Below are 22,273 nucleotides of genomic sequence, written 5' to 3'. Positions count from 1 at the left end.
TAATCTCTTTATTGGCCACTTATATTTCTTTTCTGTTGATACTGCTTTTTAATGTTCCTAAACAACTTATCTGTTTTTTGTGCTTATTTTTTACATTTAAAAATATGACAATCTATTATTCATTAAAGTGACTTTTAAACCTTTAATTGGTCAACAATTGGAGTTTAGATAATTGTTTTTCCCAGGAAAAATGTTCTTCTCAAAGTTAAAATATAATTCTTCATCTTTTGTTATAAATATCGAAAAATGTTAAATATTATGCTTCTGACATCTCTATTGTTATATTGGATATTGCTTTTATCAAACTGACATTGAAGAATATGAAAAAACCATTGTCTGCTTAGATAGAAATGGGTCTTTGCTTGGGGGAAAAAACCTTGTCTCAGAGATCTGTAAATATCAATTCAACAAATATCAGTGTTTGATATTTTGGGAGAGAAGAGCATTTATTATGATATTTGTTTCAGGTACATCCAAGGAGCTGCATCTCCTAAAGACATGCTTATTCTTGTGGATGTGTGAGTAGTTAAATACCACATATTTATATATTGAGAATATGGGAGGATATGTAGATAACAGTAGTAGGTTGGGACTAAGAAATGTTTGATAGGTTAAAAAAGAAAGAAAAATTATGATGACTTTTATATTCAGGCAATGAACCCATATCAGGATAATAACAAAACAAATTATTTAATTGAAAATGAAGAGACTATATGAGTATTAATATATTAATATTATATATAATATTAAATATGAAATATATTAAATAAGTTAATATTGGAACTTGGTTGGGCATGGTAGCTTCACACCTGTAGTTCCAGCTACTTGGGAGGCTAAGGTGGGAGGATTGCTTGAGCCCAGGAGATCAAGGCTGCAGTGAACCATATTCCCGCCACTGTATTCCAGCCTGGGTGGCAGAGACAATATCTCAGGGAAAAAAAAAAAAAAAAAATCTGGGACTTCTAAAAGTGAAATGGTGATATACAAGAAAGAATTCCTTGAGTTTTTATATTGGTCTGTTTATTTGTTATAGTGCTTCAATCCAAGATATATGTGTATGTTTGCGTGTGTACACATTTTCTAATAAGGTTGAAGATGCAGAAATTGAAAAGATTATATCCTGCTATGGAGATTTACTTTTTTAAAGAGCAATAATCAAGGAATTAAACACTAAGTGTACAATGCTTAGGTTACTCATGTTTTTGCCCAAGAGAAAAAAATGCTCATGTTTTTCCCTGAGAGAAAAAAAAATTCTTTGTCTCATTGGAAGAAACAAAATCTAGTAATTTGGGGACAGCTAAATCCCACAGGCAAGTATTAACATTTGAATTTTCCCCATTTTAAGCTGAAGTAAAACAATTTAATTTAGTTGTCCAAACTCTTATAACCCAGCCTGAAAAAGAGAAGATAAATGAATTCAACAAATGTAATTTAAATGTTAATTCTTATTTTGTTAAGATGCATTTAAGCCTCATGTTACTTTAATTAAATTATGGATCTTATATGCTAATCCTTGATCATCTTCTTAAGTAAAATCAATATATTAATGCAATATATTATAATCCCATTGGATGTATAATAATGTCCAGAAATAATGTCATTTCAAAATAGAAGCCAAATTTATATCCTAAAATTGAAAATATATATGAAATTGAAATACTGTTTTTAAAAATATTTCAACAGAAATGTATTGAGGTGTTCTTACATACAGTGTAGTAACATAGAAGCAAAGATGATTAAGACATAGTTCCTGAGACCAGATGTGGTTACTCATGCCTGTGATCCCATCACTTGGGAGGCTGAGGCAGGTGGATGGCTTAAGCCCAGGAGTTTGAGACCAGCTTGAGCAATAAAGCAATATCTCATTTCTACAACAAATACAAAAGAAAAACAAGCTGGGCATGGTGGCACACACCTGTAATTCCAGCTACATTTAGGAGGCTGAAGTGGAAGGATGCCTGAGGCCAGGAGATGGGGGCTGCAGTGAGTCGTGTTCATGCCCTGCACTCCAGCTTGGGCAACAGAGCAAGAGCTTGTCTCAAAAAAAAAAAAAAAAAAAAAGACATAGTACCTGATCTCAAAGATAATCCAAATGTATTAGGTAAACTAGACCTTAACAAATAACAAAAATAATTGTAGAAATTAATAGATATAAAGTATGACATAGCACTAAAGGAATCCGTAAGAGATAGCAACTTGATTTAATGTGTCAGGAAAGCATTAAGGTGATAAAATTGGGATTGACTCCTCATGGCTCATATTTTCAAACGCAAGCATGGGAGGGGAGAGGAAAGAGAGTGGAATTTCAGGTGGAAGAACTGCCAGAAGTGAAGCTGCACAGGTAAGTCTGGGGACGTTTACGGAGGAGGTAGAGGATTGAAAATGCCTTTGCAAAATTATGACAGTGAGACAAATCTGACATGGTTGACTCTAGTTTCTAGCTTCACAGGCTGATTGGCTGCTCATTCCTGGGTGTGGGCCAAGATAACTTTGGGAGAAATTTAGTTTATAGTTTAAATGATAATAGCCCTTCCCTAAAATGAAACTGCCCTTATAAAACCAGTGAAAGGCTACCAAATTAGAAGGATGAGAGAAACCTGAATTCTACTAAGATGTAGATGTAGTTAAATAATTACTAGCCATTATTCTGGAGGTCACAAGATTTACAACTTCCCGAATTATTCCTGTAAATAACATCACTATTACAGAATCTCAGGTGGGGCTTTTGAGATATCTTTTGAGGCTTTTGCATTTCTAGCAGATGGTCCCACGGGGACCTGTGACTCAACCAGTCCTGTGCCCCCCACCCAGAAGTGGGCTCGGCACATGTGGGCCATTTTCCACACCCCTGTGATTTCATCTTCAACCAATTAGTAGCACTCATATTCTAGCCCCCTGCCCACCAAACTGTCTGAAAAATTCCTAACCTCCCTCCGAGCCTTTGATGAGATTGATTTGAGTAATAACACCATCTCCTGTCTGGCATAGCTGGCCCCGCATCAGGTAAACTCTTTCATTCCTGCAATGCCATGGTCTTTGTTAGTGCAGCGGGCAGGAAGAACCTGTGGTGGTTGCAGGAAGGAGAGAGAAAATGCCAAAATGAAAGGACTGGAATACAGGGCTATTGAGATTACTGGCTATTTAGTCGGTATCTATAAGCTGTTAAAAGTATTAGGTCAGGATGTGTTTCCACAACTTTCACCTGTTAGCATGTGAAGGAGACTAATTGCTGGGTCGAGTGGCTATTACTCTAGCTCAGCACCTTCATATAATGAAGACTGAGCCAGAGAGGAGTGAGGGTGGAGTGGGGACCACAGCCTTGGAACACTGTTACATGGAATGAATAAGGGAGTTTGCCTGAATGCATAGGAAGGTTGAGAGGGAAGAACAAATTGGATGACTGAGACATAGACTCTTTGGTACCAAGAACATAAAGAGGAATGAAAAATACATTTGGACGTAATTTGTCATTTTGGACATTCAGTTGTAGTGGTTCAGCAGGCAGCTCGAAGGATAAAACCAGGAAAGTGTTGGGAGCTAGAAATGTAGAAGTAGGGGTTAGTCGCCTAGAGTTGAGCCAGCCCTGCACATAGGTGAAGTCACCAAGTATTGTAGAATATGTATAGAAAAGAAAAATGAAGAATAAATTCTAGAGGATGTTTACTTTAGGATGCAGAACAAGGCATTTTCTTTGCAAATCTGTTATCACAATTATTATGTGGATTTATAATTACTGTTTTAATTAAGTCAAACAGTGGGCTCCCTGGAGCAATGACTATGTCTATTAATCTCTCTACTCCTCTCTTCTAACTTGGATAACAGAACTGGTATTTAATAAATACTCCTGAATGGCTGACTATACCATCAGTATCCATATTTTTTTTGAGTTGTCACTTACCATGTAATTGTGATAATTTCAGTTAGAAATGCACATGCACTGATATTGGGAGGAAAGAAAGGCAGGATTTCTTATAATTTCCACTTCTATCAAAAAATGTGACTTTTTACACCAAGATTTTCAAGGGCAAAATTATTATTTAAATAATATATAAAAGATCTAGCATCAGTACATACATTATCTTTCCTTATGATGTTCTTGATTAAATAAATGATGAATAACATATATGGACCCATTTGTCTATTTATAGGAGTGGAAGTGTTAGTGGATTGACACTTAAACTGATCCGAACATCTGTCTCCGAAATGTTAGAAACCCTCTCAGATGATGATTTCGTGAATGTAGCTTCAGTAAGTATAAGATGACTGCATTTTCCTGAATTAAATTTAGAATTTCTATCTTCTCCTGACTTTAGGTACTTTATACTTTTATCTTATGGAGGCTGAGATATTTCTGATATATTGCAAGACTATCTTATTGACCTGTCCTATCTTAGTGACTGATCCTCTTATAATTCTATGCCAGGATCCTTTTTGAGTTTCTAAGAATTTACCCCTGGGTAAAGTAATTGAAGTAATGACTGTAAAAAAAAAAAAAAAAAAAAAAAAAAAAAAAAGAAGCATTCCACATTTCCTGCTTCTCTCAGAGGAGCTTAAGTAGATGTCCTTTACGCACAGACACCATTGAAACTCCTAGAAAATAGCAACTTGGCAGTATGATTATATGGCAGTTTTCTATTCATTATCATCCTCATTTCACCTTGGACACATATCTATAATGTATTGTGTTTTTATAGTATGTTTTTCTTGTTAACATAAAAACCAATAGATATTTGAATGTGCTCTCATTAAAGTCTTCTCAGAACCATCATAGACCCTCCTACTCATAGCTAGAAAGTACTGAACTGTGAAGCAAATGAAATAAGACAAACAAATGTTACCATGTCTCATTTTAATTCATAGAATTTATGCAAAATATTTCATGGCCATTTTCTGGAGCATGTATTTACATTTGAGGTAAATATATTCATAGAGATGTGAAGAGGAGGAGTTTGTGGTAAGGTTATTTTGCATTGAAAATGGATCTGTCTCTGAAATGACTTGGGAGGAAGAAGTTAAAGCAGCTGGTCTGAAATTGATTTACTCACTAAGGGGAACTAGAAATACGAAGGCAGGAGACCTTGTTTAATCCTTTTTCACCTGAAGCTCCAGGTAACTAGATTATTGATATTTACTAAGAGGAAGAGAATTTACCCCTGAAATGTTTTTGGTGGTATATCGCAGCCTAAGAGTAGGTATGGTAAAACATGATACCTATGAGGCAAGGTTCTTGGCAAAACTCTCTCACAGGTGATAGAATTCTCTGGGGAATAAACTGGAAGTATTCTATAGTACAAGGAGCCCTGTGAAACTCTTTTTGTGATTTCCCTTCATGTGGGCAAGAAGAATGTGTTCAACACAGGAAGGAGGAGCTGGGAAGCCCTCCTTCATGTGAGGCCTCTATCTACTTCATCTGAACCTTCAGAAGTCCTTTAGCTTGTCTGTATTCTCCACATTATTTACTAAAACTTGATACTGCGTAAGATCTCTGATTAATTTAAGTCTGATTTTACAATCTCTCTGACCCTGTGTCAGCTCACTATGTATTCCAACAGAATACAAACAAGTAAAATGTAATACTTGATCTCTCAAATAAGATTATCAGGAAAGATACTTATTTGGCTTTATTTGTATATAAACATATAGTTCATAACAAACCATGGGGATAGTTCTTAAAAAAAATACTATTTATGGCATAGTAAAAGAGAAAGTCTTAAATTCAGCACAGATTTGACATGTCTAGGTGAAATTTATATAAAAGTAGCAGATATTCAGTGTGGTGAATGTCTTATTCTGACTTCGAGAAGCTGAACTTCACTTGTAGATTCAAATATAAATAGTGTATTTGGGTGGTGATCACAGAAAACACTACTACTTAAGTCAGGCAGTGGATGGAAGGAAACAATGACAGAATCTTACTTTAATTTAAAGGAACTTAATTCTCTGAGGAATTCTGGAAGCCATATGTAATATTCACTTCAGAGTTAACCTGCCCTAAATCCAAAGGAGCTGAGGTTTTAGGTAGCCGTCTTCCCTATGTGTGGGAAAAACAGACTGGCCACAAGAGGGAGTACTGAAACAAAAAGTTGTAGGTGCTGGTAGTTAGAAGCCTGGTCCAGGATCCAATCTATCCAGTCAGTGATTCTTAAAGATGGAGACTGGTCACAATCTTTAAATAAACAAACATGGAACATCAGGCTGGTGGGCTTCTAGAGTTAGAACCAAGGATATACTTCATACTCATCTTTTCTTTTCTCTAATACCTTTCCTAATTTCCCTGCAGCCTTGGCCAACTCCTGTGCTGGTGGCTTACCTGTTAGGACGAACCAGACTCTTACCCCTGGGCCTTATGAATCCATGGCTTCTATCCCCTTTCAAATGGTGGTTTCTGCAGTTGTCCATTCACAGTTATCTCCAACCACAGATATGCTTGAATGAATCCTGAGTTCCCTCTCACTATTATATAGCAGCAACCCTTGTGATATTCCTCTTGTCAACTGGAACCCTGCCAGTAGCATCACTTTTTTTTTTTTTCTTGTACGTCTACTGGCATGAGAATTGCAGTATATTCAGATAGTAGCTATAGATTTAGGTTTAGTTAAATTCTTTCTGTGACCCTGGTAGGAGCACTGCATTACCTGCCCATTTACCCCAACACATATACACTTGGAAAGCAGAACATTTATTTCAGTGGAGCCTGAAGTCTCAGTGACAAGAAGTACACCTTTTCCAAGTGGATCACTTTTAATTATAGTAAGAGGGGATTTTCCTAGTTTGTTCCCTTGGTTTTCATACTCATACATTCTACATTTTAGGGGCAAAGCCAGGGGGTGCAGGAGAAAATTTATATGTAGCATTTGCCAATTTTCATGATGTAAATATTCCCACTATGACCAATTTTAAGCTACCAATGTGAGGTTAACTGGCTTTTACATTTCATGAAAATTTCAACCATTTTTTTTTTAAATAGCAGTTACAATCTGGCTTCAGCACATAGCACTGTGGTTCAAAATACATATTGCATCTTGAAGACAACATCCCAAATCAGATCGTCATCTGTAAGCTGGAACCTTAGTTGTACCTTGAGAGGAGACTGTCCCAATGTTATCAGGCTGGCAACCTCTAGTGATGCAACATATGGTAGACCCTGTGAGTCCTGTGGTCATGTGCTTATTATTGGACTCCCTTTACTATAACATGTGTTGCTTAATTTGAGATGTTATTCAGTATCCCACGATAAATCAGGCAGTATTTGTGAACCTGAGGATTAGTGATACTTAATGACACCCCCTCTGTGAACAAGAACGGGGAACCCATAACTGGAATTTGTATCCATAATAGAAAAAACAAATTTTACCCCTTCTCCAAGGGGGTAAAATGCTGGTTGCTTTCTTTAAGAAGTAGTACTATACTGAAGACTCGGCATCGCACTATTCTCATGGGTTGGTTATTTACCAGTGGCATCAAACTGGATGAGAGAGACCCATGATTTTAGGCCCCTGTATATCCTCCCTCTCTATTATCAAGCTCCTCCATTCATGGGCCTATTTTGCAAGCAGTACAGTTGTCACATACAGAGCTGATGATCTCCAGTGGACAGATCATCTTATCTACCCAATTGTTTAGTGTCTTTTCTGTGATGAATGTTCTCTAACTAACATTAATGCAAAACAAAGACATCTTTATGCTTCATGCCTGCTTCCATAGGTCCATCTTCATGTTGCTTCTCCAAAACTCTGTATAAGGAACATCTTCTAATCTTGATCCTTTTAGGACTTTGGCCAACCAGCCATGCCATTTATAACTGTATAGGAGTACATGAGTTTTCTAATTGTAGGTTACTTATTTTCCACAACAATATTGATGACCAGTTGTATTTTACTTCAATATCCCTAAACATCCATTCCCTGGCATATTATCTCAGTATCTTCTGGTTCATATTAGGCAGATCCTGAAACTTTTTTGTCAAATATCTTCTTTTTTGTTTTCCTGGAGTAGAGACTGTACTTTTCAAGGTGGGCCATGTTGATACTTGGACTTTTTGTTGCCTAAAGCCATTAGATGAGATATGGTCAGATCATGAGGAGAGTATGCATCATCTTTTATGGTCTCTAGGAACACAGAAGTTACTACCCTCTAACTAAGGGTCACAGGTTACTTTTGCCTATCCAGAGGGTATAGGGGAATCCAGAATTTTATCTTGTCAAGTGCATCCACTTAGATGTCCTCATCCTAGTACAAAGGGTGCCTCTCTTTGCCTATTGATGTTCTGACTTTTGCACAGAAAGCTGCCAAGGTTATGAATGCAGCGTATTTTGTAATTCTGAGATTCTCAAAAGAAAATTCTGAGCCAAATTTCTAGCACGTACTGACCTTCCCAAAATGGGAAATGAGAATCTTTTAATTAGTTGCCACATAGGTTTTCTGGCTTTCTTACGTTGCCCTTAGTTGATAGTTGGCTGACATAAGGCTATCATTTTCTTCAGTGAAATTCAACAACCAGCCAACTCATTGTTTTATGATTACTATTGTCCCCATCTCTCTCAAACACTAGGTGCATCCCCATTAATCTGTATTTTATTCTGATCGCTGCAGATGAAAATCTTAGCAATTGTGTTGCCACAGCATCTGAGGAGTTTTCTGACTTCAGTGATGACTGTACACCCAGGTACCAATAGGATCTTTGTTGCCATATGTTTAGGAAATGATTCAATTCTGGAATCCCATTCTGAGGGTCTGCTTACTAAGAACACTGGTGGTATCTGCTTAGATTGAGTTTCCCCAGAATAGTCACTGAGACAAGAATTCAAGCTTAAATGGTTTATTTGGAAAGTAACTCTAGGAAAGACTGTTAGAGAAATGTGGGAATTAAAACAAGGCAGAGAATTAATAAATAATTCGTCTTCAAACAAGTTTCCATTGTGAGTGAGCAGAGCTTATTTCTCTGGGAATGAGTATAGATTTCATGAATTAGAGCTATCCCTTCCAAGGGGAAAAATGTGCTGTAGTATATAAAGTTGATGACTGTCCCCAAGTAATGTTAATTCTCGGGCATTCCCAGACCACCATGTGCAAGAGCAGAGGGCTCCCTGCAATCTCAGGCGGTTAAAAGTTGGGTTGACATGAATGGAAAAATGTATGGGGCATCAATATCATCTAGCTCAATTCGAAACTGAATAATACTATCGATAAAATGCTTTAAAATAATTTCCAATTAAGCAAGCTTTGAATGAATTTTATACTGCCAACGTTTACTCAGCAACTAACATTTATTTCCCAGTTGAAGAACTTAGAATGGGCATTGGGATTCCTAATGCCTGCCAATTTTAAAGGCCATTGATTTTGCTAAAAATATTATGTTGTTAAATGTGTATTTATTTGAAGAAAATTGTTAAATAATTTCTTAAGAAACACAATTGCAGGAGATCTCCTTGTGATTTCTGTGAACCAAGTTAATACAGACTTTACTGATGCACTGACAGCTCTTTGTAAATCCTAAGCTGGGTATACTCATTCGGTATGGCTTGAATGTGTGAGCTAAAAGCATATGGGAAAATAGAACATATTACTCGTAGGAAAAACTGAGAATACATTTGACCTGGAAGTATGCACCTCAGTACCTCAAGTTAAAAGTTATTAAAATATCTCTGTTAATATCTCAGAAATAGGACAGAAAAGTAATATTGAAACATGCACAACTCTTGGAACTTAAAAGATAAATAATTAGGAAGACATTTGGAAGATGAGGTCACAGTAACTTTCCACTCTGCTTCTGGAGATGCATATTACTGGTTTCGGCTCCTGGTGTTACTGGTCCCAGCTCCTAGTTCTTCCTTAGGCTTAATTAGTTTTGGTTACTTATTTACTTGTTTATGGCTCTTACTTACTATAAAAAGATCTTTTTTTTGTCAACTACACTCTGAAGTTTTGTTAACTGTACACTTTTGTTTAATTTTATTATTTCAAAATAATATATTTTTATGATTGAAAACTCACTAAATAATTTTAAGTGATTATATTGAGACATAGATTTGCTCCTCAGAAAATCAGTACAAATAAGATCCAAATTAAACATGTGTTCATTATTTTTCTTATTTGTGCTTTAACCTTCTATTTAATCATAATTGATAGGTAATTTATTTTTTTTATTTTTTCTATTTTTTTGAGATGGAGTCTCACTTTGTCACCTAGACTGGAGTGCAGTGGCACCATCTTGGCTCACTGCAAGCTCCACCTCCCGGCTCCATGCCATTCTCTTGCCTCAGCCTCCCGAGTGGCTGGGACTACAGGCGCCCACCACCACACCCGCCTAACTTTTTGTATTTTTAGTAGAGACGGGGTTGACTGTGTTAGCCAGGATGGTCTTGATCTCCTGACCTTGTGATCCACTCACCTCGGCCTCCCAAAATGCTGGGATTACAGGCCATTTAATTTTTTTAAAGCAATGTTCATGTGGCAGAAACTGTTCTAAGGGTTTTTCGTGGTAATTTGTTTAGTCTTTACAGCAACCCTGTGAGGTTGACAATACTACTCTTCTTAATATTGCAGATAAGAAAACAGGTAGAAAGAGTCTTAGCAATTTTTCCAAGAAAAGAGAAAGAATTGGAGCATAGCCAGCTTCATTCATGAGTCTAGATTTAACCGAAAAGTTACGAGGCTAAATCTTCAAGAATATTTACTTTCTTTACCGTGTATCTTTTGCTCTTATCAAACTTCATATAGCCTTTTTTGCATTTACAATATTTAGTGTTAACCACATTATATATAATCTTTTGTGTCAACCACATTAAATTCATAATTTTAAAGAAACTTTTCAGTCTTATGAGTTACTCTGCTTTGAGTATATACTGTCTGAAACTGATACATTTAAAGAGAATTGATTCTTATGCAACATTCTGGTAAGAAAAAAGTAAAACTACATTTTTGTCTTTAACAGATAGGCCCTTCTCATTAAATACAGATTTAATAATTTAATGATATGGAAATTCTCAGGAAAAAAAACTTCAAAATATATTTATAATGTCAGATTGTATGCGTACGTGCACATGTGCATGTGTATTTTATTTTCTCTCTAAAGCTGTTTGAAAGTCTAGGAAAGCAACAATATACCTTTAGCTTTTGTAACTTCAAGAATCCATAGGCACTGAGGAAGCAGGGAGTGGTTCTATAGGTAACTTTGACAGTAATTTTTCCTTAGAGACCTCATGCATTCCTCTTTATCTTCATACCCCAGATAATGTGGGTCATCCAAAGACGTCGGATGCAATCTATATTAACACTTTCCCAAAGATGCCCAGAAGCCACCAGACAGAAAAATCAAGTAGCCTCTCATTTTCAGGGTTATATGTCTAGGTTTCTTTCATTCTTTTTAAAAATAACAGTAATTTTTCATGCTTAAATCATGTATAAGATGTCAGAACTAATGCTGCATCATTTCTGAGTGTTTCTACTATCTCCAGGGTTACTCTTTGTTGCAGAAAGGAAACCTGCTGTTAGCAAAGCTGAAATGCAAGCATAATGTAGCTGTTTTCCCACTAATCCAGTTATATGCTTTGATAGGAGTCAGTGGTAGATGATACGAGCAGCAATTCAATCACAGCATGTTCTGATTTGCAGGCAAAATTTCAAATGTTGACACAGCGATTTGAATTTGTTTATGAATGTGAGGGAGTTTGACATTTTAGGAGTAAAATACTGCAAGCCAGTGGAGGATGATGGGAAAATGTATATGGATTGTAGACAATGTGCTAAAAGTTAACAACCAAAGAAGATCTTCATGTCTTTTAATAAAACCACACATTTCTTACTAAAGAATTAGATGCACATGTTATGATTATGTTAAGGATCTTTGACTCAGTTTTCTTCATGGAAGCTTTTCCAATTCATGGTCATTATAAAATACTGTCTTTGATTTTTCACCAGAAAAAAATACGATCAAAATATAATTCCTTATAATATCTTTGCTCTTGCTTGTAGGAGATAACTTTTTAAAAAATTGGTTGTATCTTTTGCCCAGATTGTAGTCGCTAAGCAACAGTCCTAGAAGTGACAGTTTATAAATGTAAGTACAAAATGAAAAGTGAAGAACCATAGCTAAACAGGAGGCTGGAAAGGAAGGTGAGCGCTATTCCAGCTGGAAGGTTTTCCCTAGATGGAACTGCTAAAAAAGCTTGCAGATTTCCTGGGTCTAGATCTCTGTGTGAGACAGGTCTGTGCTTATTATTTGTCTATATAAACAAACAATAATTCTGAATATGGTATTCTGAAGATTGTAAAAGTCTTTGCTTTCCACAGTATGTGGTTCAAGGAGCCGATATATGTTGGTTTATATCAAATAAAGAGCAACAGGATGGAATGATCGTGCCAACATATTATACCTGCATGAACAGTATTAGTAAGGTCACATCTGGTTTGACTCACTCTTCACAGGCAATCCTGCCTCTTAGATGGACTGGTAGAACTGCATAGGGATAATGTACAACTTTGGAAACTACTAGTTATATGACCTTACACAAGTAACCCAGGGCTTCTGTCAGTTTCCTTATCTTAAAAATGAACAGGATAATTTAACTTGCTAAAATGTTGAGTACCAAGTGAAATGTAATCATGTATTGTGATGTATTATGATGATTATTGTTATTAGTGTCATCTTCCAACATTTTTCCACCAACTGTTGGGAGACATTTCTCTATGAATCTTTCACATTTAAGTCTAAGCATTAACAGCCAATTTACTCAGATTTATTTACATTCCAGGATAGTAAAGAGATTTCTCCTTCTCCCAAAGAGATTTTCATTGCAGAGTAATTAAACTATTGTGTCTCTCTGGAGAGGAGGATGAGTGTGGGCTGTCAGAAGCCCCAGTATAAGATCAGGGACTTCCTCATCTTGGGACTCCTGGCTGGAAACCCATCTGACTACCTATGCAGGTGACCCCTGCCTGTCCTCCTGTCTTCCTATGGGAATGGAGGTTTGGGCAGCTTGTGTAAACAAAGATGTTACTCTGCTCCTGCTGTTGCTATGAATAATAAACTCTTTGTCTCTGACTCAGAGGGCTTGTATTTTTTCTGCCTTTTATCTATGACACCGTAGGAGGCTAACTTGTTAGCTTACAACTGCTGTAAAATCTCAGACATTTCACAGTTCCTGACTTGAATGTTTAACACCAACTAATATCAGATCAGGGGGTTGTTTAAATATGGAGTTGCACTGTGTAGGCAAGTAAGAGATAAGATGATTTCAATTGTTCCATTTCCTATGTGCTTTAAATTTCAGATTTCCTTCTAAAATATGCCTAATGTATTCCTACAAGGACATGTTTTGTTGGTTTTTTAGATAAGGAACTTCGCTACTCAGCATATGAAAACAGGTACAATTGTAAATTGCTGCATGATTTGAACTTAAAAGCAATTTGTATCCCCCAATGCTAAAAGTTTCTTGCCAAACATGCCCTCTTTTTGCCAGAGCTCAAATAAAATAAAAGTTATTTGCCATGCCAATACACTTTTGTGACAAATCTAAGAGAGTAATTTCATGTCTTATCAAAAGCCATCCATCTAAAGTTCAGGAAAACTTTATGTTGATCTATTGCTCATTTATGTCAACAAGAAGACTATAGTTTATTCTCTTGCCATCAAAGTGGAGCCTGTGGCCAAGCAACCTGAGCCTTGCTTGGGAGCTCTGTTAAGCAATGGGTAGAAATGCAGCATCTCCAGCTCCACTCCAGAGCAAAGGAGGGCATCTGCATTTGGAAAGTCCCCCGAGTGATTTCTGTGTAGGCGTTTTTATCACATTACTGTTAACTGTGTGTATAACTAGCAGGCTTCATGTCATTAGAGAAGAGGAAATCAGTATACTAAAGAGGTACATTTAGCAAACTCAGCAGATGATTAACTGGGGCTTGTTATACATAATCATATTTTTCACTGACTCCCATTTTAAGAGCTTGGTAATTTATAGAATTCTTAATACTATGGATGTTTGAATATTTTTATTTTGTAGACATTTGCTTCTTTGGGATGGAGGAGGTCTTAAAACAGGAAGAAATAGAATTAAGAGAATTTGTTAAAAGAACCAGAATTCTAACCTGTTCTGTCTTTTTTTTTTTTTTTTTTTTTTTTTTTTAGGTAAAGATAGGAGCTTTATAAAAGTATTTTCATTTAAAAGACACATAAAGAAATTATGGACAGTAAAAAAGATAGAAGAAAAAGACAAATTGAGTTGTTATGATAGCAGGGCAAAGCCATCAAGGTTATTTAGGTTTTTTCTTTTTTTTTTTAATGAGATGCCAGAAGATAACTTAATTGCTTTGGAAATATAAAGAGAGTTTATAAGAAGGTGTTGACAAGTATGATAAGTATTTTTTTTCCCATTAGTTACATGGTACACTCAGTTTTTGGCACTTAGAAATTAGTTGTATATGTAAAAAGGAAATAGCAAAGTAATATTCAGGGTGAGGCAAAGGGAATACTTTTATTCCGAACTGAACTATTGTTTTTAAAATTATAAAAGTTATTGACTTATTTGATGGAGCTTGAAGGACTAGGAAAAGATACCATGTGTGTCAGTACTTATTAGATGAAATTTTTTAAATTATAATTTCATTTAATTTTGAGTGTAGGTAAAGAGAGTAACTTGGGCTGGCCTGAGCAATAGATGTAGCAGAATTGTTCAGAGTTCTTTAAATTAAACTAAACTATCATATTTGTTCTTAATTATTTAGTATGCTTAAAATTCAAAAGAAATTCAAATATAAATTTACTCTATGAGAACTTATTACTAAAATGCATACACTTCAATCTTTATTGTTGAATAAACAAAATCTGTTTCATCAAATTCCTAGAAGAATAACAAAAAAGCATTTAGAGAATTTTGATGTATATATTATAGCTTGAAAAATAATGTGCTAAGACATGAAAATATTTTTACCTTATGTTAAAATATAAGAGATTTTTCATAAAGTGACAATTTGTATAAGTTCTCTTATAAGCTTCAAATAAAAATATTGGCAATTACTTTTTTCTACAACTAATTCACGTTTGTAATGTTTTGTTCAGTAATTCATGCTTATTGCACACTTTAAAATATATTTTAAAATATGTTTTCCATCCTTGTGAAATCTCTCCTGCTATGTAGTTTGGTAGGTATCTTCTTTACCTATCTTTTGGTCATTAATTTATATCATAATCATGCTCTAAGTTTTCCAGATGTATATAATTTGTCTCAGTGGAACTGAGTTAAATTGAAAATAATTCCTTCACCCCTAGTTGATAACTGTCATCAGCTGTTTCTGCATCCCAGCTACAATTTCATGTTTAAAAGAATTCATTGGTTATGTGAGTAAACTTTCTTGAGAGGCAGATGTATCCTTTCTGTCTAGTGCGTGTCTTATAGATGTGTACAGATGAGACATTACTTCTGCTTACCATTATGTGAATCTGGATGCTTCCAGGTCTAGATAGCTGCCTGATCATCCCGCAGATCTTCCCCCAGCTCAGGTCTTTGCTCAGATGCTGCCTGATAGAGAGGACTTCCCTGACTACTGTCTCTCAGACAGCATTCCAATATTGGTTATTCAACCACTTTGTTTATTTAATATTTCATGTCACTTCATTTTTTCTATCATTTCTCTTCACCTGATATTTTACCTGTGTTCATTTTCTATATCTCTGTATTCCCTCCTCTCCAAGAATTCATGCTTCTTTGAGTATAGAGTCTTTTTTGTACTAATGTTACTGTACATAGAATAGTTCAAGGCACATAGTGGTGGTTCTTGAATTGACTCTACCTTTTTGTCAGTCAGAACAGTGCTGAACAAAAAATGTGCTAGATGGATGTCAGAATTTTATAAACAGTTTCAATCAGTGATAAGTTAACTTTGTGTTTTTATATGGCCAGTCATCCTCACTCACATAATCAGTATTGCAGTATCTCTGCTCTGCAAACACGTTCGTTACGTATGCAGTTCTTTTTGTGTTCTTCAAGCAAACTGAGCCATCACCATGCTGTAACTGTTATTTTATTTTATTTTTCAACTAGGGAATTTTCCAAGTATGAAATTTTCAGTTTCAGGTATCATGAAAATATTGTACATATTGGTCATTGTCTGCATCACAGTGTTGGTAAAGGGGACTAGATCAGAGAGTATGTGATTGTTTCATCATTTCATTAAGGTTCTGTCTTCAGGAGCTGACATTCAAATTTCTAGAGGGCTATGCAAAAAACATTTGTAATGAAAATAATACTGATAAGATTATTGTACCTGGAGAGTGATGGGGTGGGAAAGAAAGCTGCCCATTTTTCCAGTTGGAAAAGTGCTGTGGACTCAGGAGTGCACAGTTGATTAAAAGATGGTTGAGAAAACAGAAATGTCAGGTAGTGATGCAGGGGGATGCTAAATTCAGTTTACATTTCAAGTAAAAGAATGGCATACTTCCACTGGCTTCAAATGTTTTTAAATGAATATGATTAGAGAATTATAAAATTTTATCTATCAAAATATAAACAGAATATATGAAAAATTATAATTGGGACTTATTTAGAAATCTATCCAAGATTTCAACAAGGTAAATGAACTAAATATAGGTTACATCATGCTTCCAGTTGTTTGGAATATTTGTTTAAAAATGAAAATATTTATTGAAATATTTGATGAATGATTTACATTTATAGGCAAACACAATTCATGTATTTATAATTATAATAGATAATTGTATTCAATTTTCTCTACTGGTGCCATTTTTTAGACATATACAGAATTTATTCCATATTTATATTTTTTTCCTGATTCTTAAAACTATCTGATGTAAATTATATGATTTTAGAATTTGAAGGACTTTCCACCTGATCTAGAGAAACCCTTTATTTCAGAAAGGAGCAATCTGCAGCTTAGAGGAGATAATTGAATCAGTTTTGGCTGTGATGCTTATTAAAGGCAAGGCCTGGACTAGACTTGGTTTTCCTAAATTGATTAAAGAAGAGATAATTCATTCTCAATATGTTTCTGTTTTTATACAATGGACCAAGGAAACCGCAAACCAGCAGCCACTGTTGGGAACAGCACTGTCAACTTGAAGAGTGGAGTGGCCAACTCCACGAGTGTCATTAGTGAAGACATTTATGTCTGTGACTGTGAGAGGGTGACCACACCTTCTAGTTTTCCCTGGACAGGGATTAATAACAGAAATTAAAATCACATTCACAACATTAGCAAAAATCGTGAATTAACTAGCAGTACTTTTAGTAATATATTTAGGACCTATATTGAAGATAGAGAAAAGAATGTGAGAGATATATTTAAAAGATTTGAAATTTGGAATGAATGAATAATTTTTCCTGGAATGAAAAGGATACCCATGTGAAGATGGCAATCTTTCTAATTTACTCATAAAAGCAATTTTAATTTGACAAAAATTTCTAAGGTTATTGCAATAGGAAGAGAGTTGTTAAAAAAAAAAAAAAAATCACTCCCAGCTATTCGGGAGGCTGAGGCAGGAGAATGGCGTAAACCCAGGAGGCAGAGGTTGCAGTGAGCTGAGATCCGGCCACTGCACTCCAGCCTGGGCGACAGAGCGAGACTCCATCTCAAAAAAAAAAAAAAAAAAAAATCACATGACACGATGTGGCAACTTTCTCCTCTGTTATTAAACTGTAATTGAAAATGACTAAAGACCTTAGAGAAAAGTGTGTCAGGGAGTTTGCACTTGGGGTTGAGCTCTAAGTCTTGGTTGCTGTTTGTTTGACTCTGAACACTTTAACACTATAAACCTCATTTCCTCAACTATATAATGGGAAGCCTATTAAAACTAAAACTGTAGCTTGTTGAAAGTTAACTTAATGGATATCAAGTGTGTAGCCTGGCACGCAGGTGATTCTCAATACATGTTAGCTAACACTTTTAAAAATTATTCATATTAAAAAGTAAGCTCATGAAATAACGGACAAAGAACTAAGAAATTACAGAAATATATCCAAAAATCTTAATTTGTTATAAGGAATGGACCATGAATGTATTTGTTCGTAAAAGGGAAAGTTAGTTATTTGTAAAAACAAATTGCCTAATTTTGTTATCACCTCATAGTATTGGGGAAAATAAATTCCACTGTGACTATATACCAAAATCCATGAAACATTAGTAAGGTTACAGATGAATAATTTCCTGACTGATAGATGGTTGATTTTCTAAGTAGAAAACTCTTTTAAGAAATAATAAAGGAATAGGCTCACAGGTTTAGATTAAATAGTAAGCAACAATCTTGAAAAACAGAACTACACAAAAATTATTTGAGAAAAAGGGTCATTTTGCTGGCAATCAAATTCAAATAGTTAAAATATTGAAATATTTTTATTTACAATTTAGCAAACCAAAAATGGGAAGTGTTTATGAGGCTACAATGATACTAGCACACATATACTTTAAATTGGAAAAAAGTTTTTGGAAAGTAATTTGGTAACAGATAACCCAGCAAGCATTTTTTTTTTTTTCCTATTCATCTGGACTTTTCTATTCATTTATTTACTTCTGAAATTCAAAGACATACTAAACATCCAAAAATGCAGCTAAGTTGCAGTAACAAATGAACCAAAGTCCTGACTGCAGTTACAACATTTCACCCAGACATTGAATTCTAAACAGCAACTTTATAAATCTTATTTCTCATCAGTTTTCCAGAAATAACTCTTAACTGGGAATGTATCCACATCTTTAAGGATAAATGTTATCAGCTATTTTATCTGGATTTTAGAATAATCATTTTCATATAATCTCTTATAATCCAAACTTACTATGAAAAATATGAAAATCAAAATAAATTTTGAAAGTTTTTAAAAAATAGGAATAAGTACATAAAACAAGCATAGCCAAAATGTTGGCGCGCACAGCCTCTGGTCATTTTCCTTTTATTTTCCTGCATCGCCATCTGGTGGCCAAAATGTGAATAGTGTCTGATACCATAATTTCTGTACTTACTAACATGCAAAATTTTATTGTTTCTTATTTAAATTATTTAATATAGCTTATAAAATATAAATTTGTTATATATGTTATCCATCACAGTTAACTTGTGTAAATAATATTACTAATATTATTTTAATTAAAAAAATTCTTTTCAAAGCAGTCAGGTCTGGATTTGAATTATTATTTTTGCTGATCGTTACATGACTTGAGCCAACAATTTTGCACCATTATTTATTTTGCATGCCAAAAATAGAGAAAACAAAACATTAAGACATGTTAAGTAATATTGAACATTTTTTTCAAAAACTATAGTTATGTCCTGTTTTTGCTTATTAAAAATGCTTTAGGACTAAACAATGTACAAAGTACCCTAAAGAAAGCCTGCCTTTAAACATTTAGAATCCATGCATAGGAGAACAGTCTTTCTGAAGGGAAGGGATGCAAATTAAAAGACATATTGAGCGCTGGGTACGGTGACTTATGCCTGTAATTTCAGCTGCTTGGGAGGCCGAGGTGGGAGGATCACTTGAGGCCAGGAATTCGAAACCAGCTTGGGCAAAGTAGTAAGACCCTATCTCATGTTTTAAAACTAAAAATAATTTTAAAAAGACAGATCAAGTGGGCAAAGAATAAGTGAGCTGCTTCTCTTTCACTGAAGTTTCAAGTAGAAGATATGAGCTTAAGAAGATCTTTTGTCTTTAATTCTTCATGTTTCTAGTTCTGAACTACTTGACTCCAGTAAACCATTCAAAGGAAGACTTGGGACTCCAAGAAGATGTGTTCCAGTTGCCATTTCCAGGCAAAGGGCACTTCCCAGTAACTTTCTGCTTCTTTGACTTGTAGTGTATATTAAGGCAATAGGAATATTTCATTGTTTGTATCCTGACATAATGTGATGACGAGCAGAGTCCCTCTTCTCAGAACTATTTCGTGGAATGATTTCTTATTCAGCAGAGGAAATTAGAGCAAAAATAGAGACTGCCTTTACAAAACCAAAAGCTTGGCTTATTTCATTTGAGATACTGATACTTTGTTTTGACTGGAAAGCATCTTTCAGTTTGTGGATTTGTGTACTTGATGGTGATATTTAATAAGAAGGTTCTTTGGAAAATTGAAATGCATGGATCATAGTTTTATCAGAAACTGTTTCAAACACTAAACTAATGTTTGAGGGACACTTGTATCATCCTGTTAGTAAACTTTATTTCAAGCTCAGTACAGCTGAGGCAGTTTATCTGAATCTTACGAATTAGGAATCTGTTCTAATTTTAGTACTGAGAATCCTAATGCTTTTTACTTAAATAATTTTTAAAAAAATACAGTTGCCATTTAACATCTACTGTATGTCAGACTCTATGTTAGATGTTCTGTATATCTTTATTTGACTTTTAATGTCTATTTGGACAGAATATTTGTCCTTTTGAATGTAGAAGTTTAACAACATATTTCAGAGCTAAGATGCAATTGATTTACTTATAAATCTATAGCTCTATTATTGATCAACATTTTACACTGGCTTCTAATTTTCTTAAAGCCCACAGCCAAAGAGTTTAAACATTTATCCATTCATTTAGTAAATATTTATAGCATGTCTATTACATGCCAAGCACAGAAGATGCAGTGGTGAAGTGGACATATTCTCTGGCAATCTGGGCTAATAATCCAATAGAGGGTCGATTTATCAAGCTAGGATACAGAGAAGTATGAGATTATAACTGGTGCTCTGTAAAAAAGAGATAGATTTAGGAGAGCTTAGTCCTGGGTAATTGAATCTAGTCAGGGAAGGTCATGAAAACTTTCATGAGGACCGAGTGAAGAAGGGAGAAAAAGTATTGTGGGCAGAGGAACAGTATATATGGTGGGAAAAAGTGTTTTTGGCAGAAGGAACAAGAGATGTGGAAGGGTAAAGGAAAGAATGCCCCAGTGCTGCAGTTGAAATACAAAGCCCTCCAGGATTTTTACCCCAGATGCCCATGTTAACACACGCGCCTTCCTATCTAAACAGGGTAACAGAAATTGTTCTCAGCAGTTCTAATGAGTGACCTACTTAGTTGAATTTTCTGGAATTGGAAAAGCAGTCAATGTAATGTTAGTTTGAATTTCTGACTCTGTCATGTTAAATACATACTTTTACAAGAAGTATTTTCTTAATAGATGAAAAATCAGAGCTCCTTCAATCTCTTTTCACTCACCATATACCATTTCAAGGTTTTGTAATATGTTTACTATTACACTTTCACTCTAAGGTTTTTAATACGTGGTTTTAAATTAGTATCTAGGCACATGTTATCAAAGACTGCCACTTCAGCCCATGAAAATTAACCTAATTTATATATAATATGATATAAGCTGATGAGTCTAAGATACCTGTGAAATATAGTCTTATCTGATTGTAAACTTTCAAATTTCTCATCACTTTCCTAGGAGAGTAAGATTTTGTATAGGGAGTTATACTTTGTAAGTTATTCCTTTCTGTACATTATTTGAGTTTTATTATGAGTGCAATTGTAGTAATTCTGTTATACACTACTGAATATGTATTTAATGAATTGAATTCACATTTAACCAGTTTGTGTTAAAGTGACTTAATGAGATGCTTCAGTTTTCTGTGTTAAAAGCAGGTCAAGGTCAACTGAAAGACTCTGAGCAATACATTATTCAGTGCTCAATTTCTGTATAACTTGTACCTTTATGATGATTCATGGTTTAAATAAGCCAGTTAATAACATTTCCTGTAACCATTTCTAATAATTCTCTAAGGTCACTTTACTATTAATATATTGGCAAACTGTATTTTTACTTACCAATACAGGGGAATTCTAATATTTATTTGTTTTGAAAATGGAATGAGATCACTTGGACTCGGGAAGGGGAACATCATACACTGGGGCCTATCATGTGGAGGGGGGAGGGGGGAAGGGATTGCATTGGGAGTTATACCTGATGTAAATGACGAGTTGATGGGTGCTGACGAGTTGATGGGTGCAGCACAGCAACATGGCACAAGTATACATATGTAACAAACCTGCACGTTATGCACATGTACCCTAGAACTTAAAGTATAATAAAAAAAAAACTCACTGTTATACAAAAATTAAAAAGAAAAAGAAAAAGAGAATGGAACCTGTGGAATAAGGTTGTATCCAATAACCAAAGAATAGAAGAGTGATAAAAGAGGCAGTGGGACTGGTCATTTGGACCTGAAGATACCCAGTTTTCAGTATTTGAATTTATAGAAAACGGTAAATAAATATACTGGAACTTTATTCTCACACTGGTGATATTCATGAAAGTCGTGTTCAGAATAAACGTGGAAAAGGGC

The 22,273-nt window shown here is 34.9% G+C and overlaps 1 protein-coding gene and 1 long non-coding RNA gene across 10 annotated transcripts in view; one reads left to right on the top strand and one right to left on the bottom strand.

The window, feature by feature from the left end:
* The window catches only part of LOC105475402 (calcium voltage-gated channel auxiliary subunit alpha2delta 1), a 506,236-nt gene that overhangs the window by 383,067 nt on the left and 100,896 nt on the right, over window positions 1–22,273 (top strand). For all 9 annotated transcript variants that reach the window (XM_011730609.3, XM_011730608.3, XM_011730607.3 and 6 more), the window contains 2 exons: window positions 468–518; window positions 4,149–4,248. In XM_011730609.3, coding sequence (XP_011728911.2) covers window positions 468–518; window positions 4,149–4,248 — 151 coding nt within the window. The remainder of the gene's footprint in view (window positions 1–467; window positions 519–4,148; window positions 4,249–22,273) is intronic.
* The window catches only part of LOC139362783 (uncharacterized), a 166,727-nt gene that overhangs the window by 127,872 nt on the left and 16,582 nt on the right, over window positions 1–22,273 (bottom strand). The gene's annotated exons all lie outside the window — the stretch shown is intronic.

Source organism: Macaca nemestrina, chromosome 4 (assembly GCF_043159975.1).
Source record: "Macaca nemestrina isolate mMacNem1 chromosome 4, mMacNem.hap1, whole genome shotgun sequence".
NCBI classification, from domain to species: domain Eukaryota; kingdom Metazoa; phylum Chordata; class Mammalia; order Primates; family Cercopithecidae; genus Macaca; species Macaca nemestrina.
Note: the sequence above shows the minus strand (reverse complement) of the source record. Positions and strands in the feature narration are given on the sequence as shown.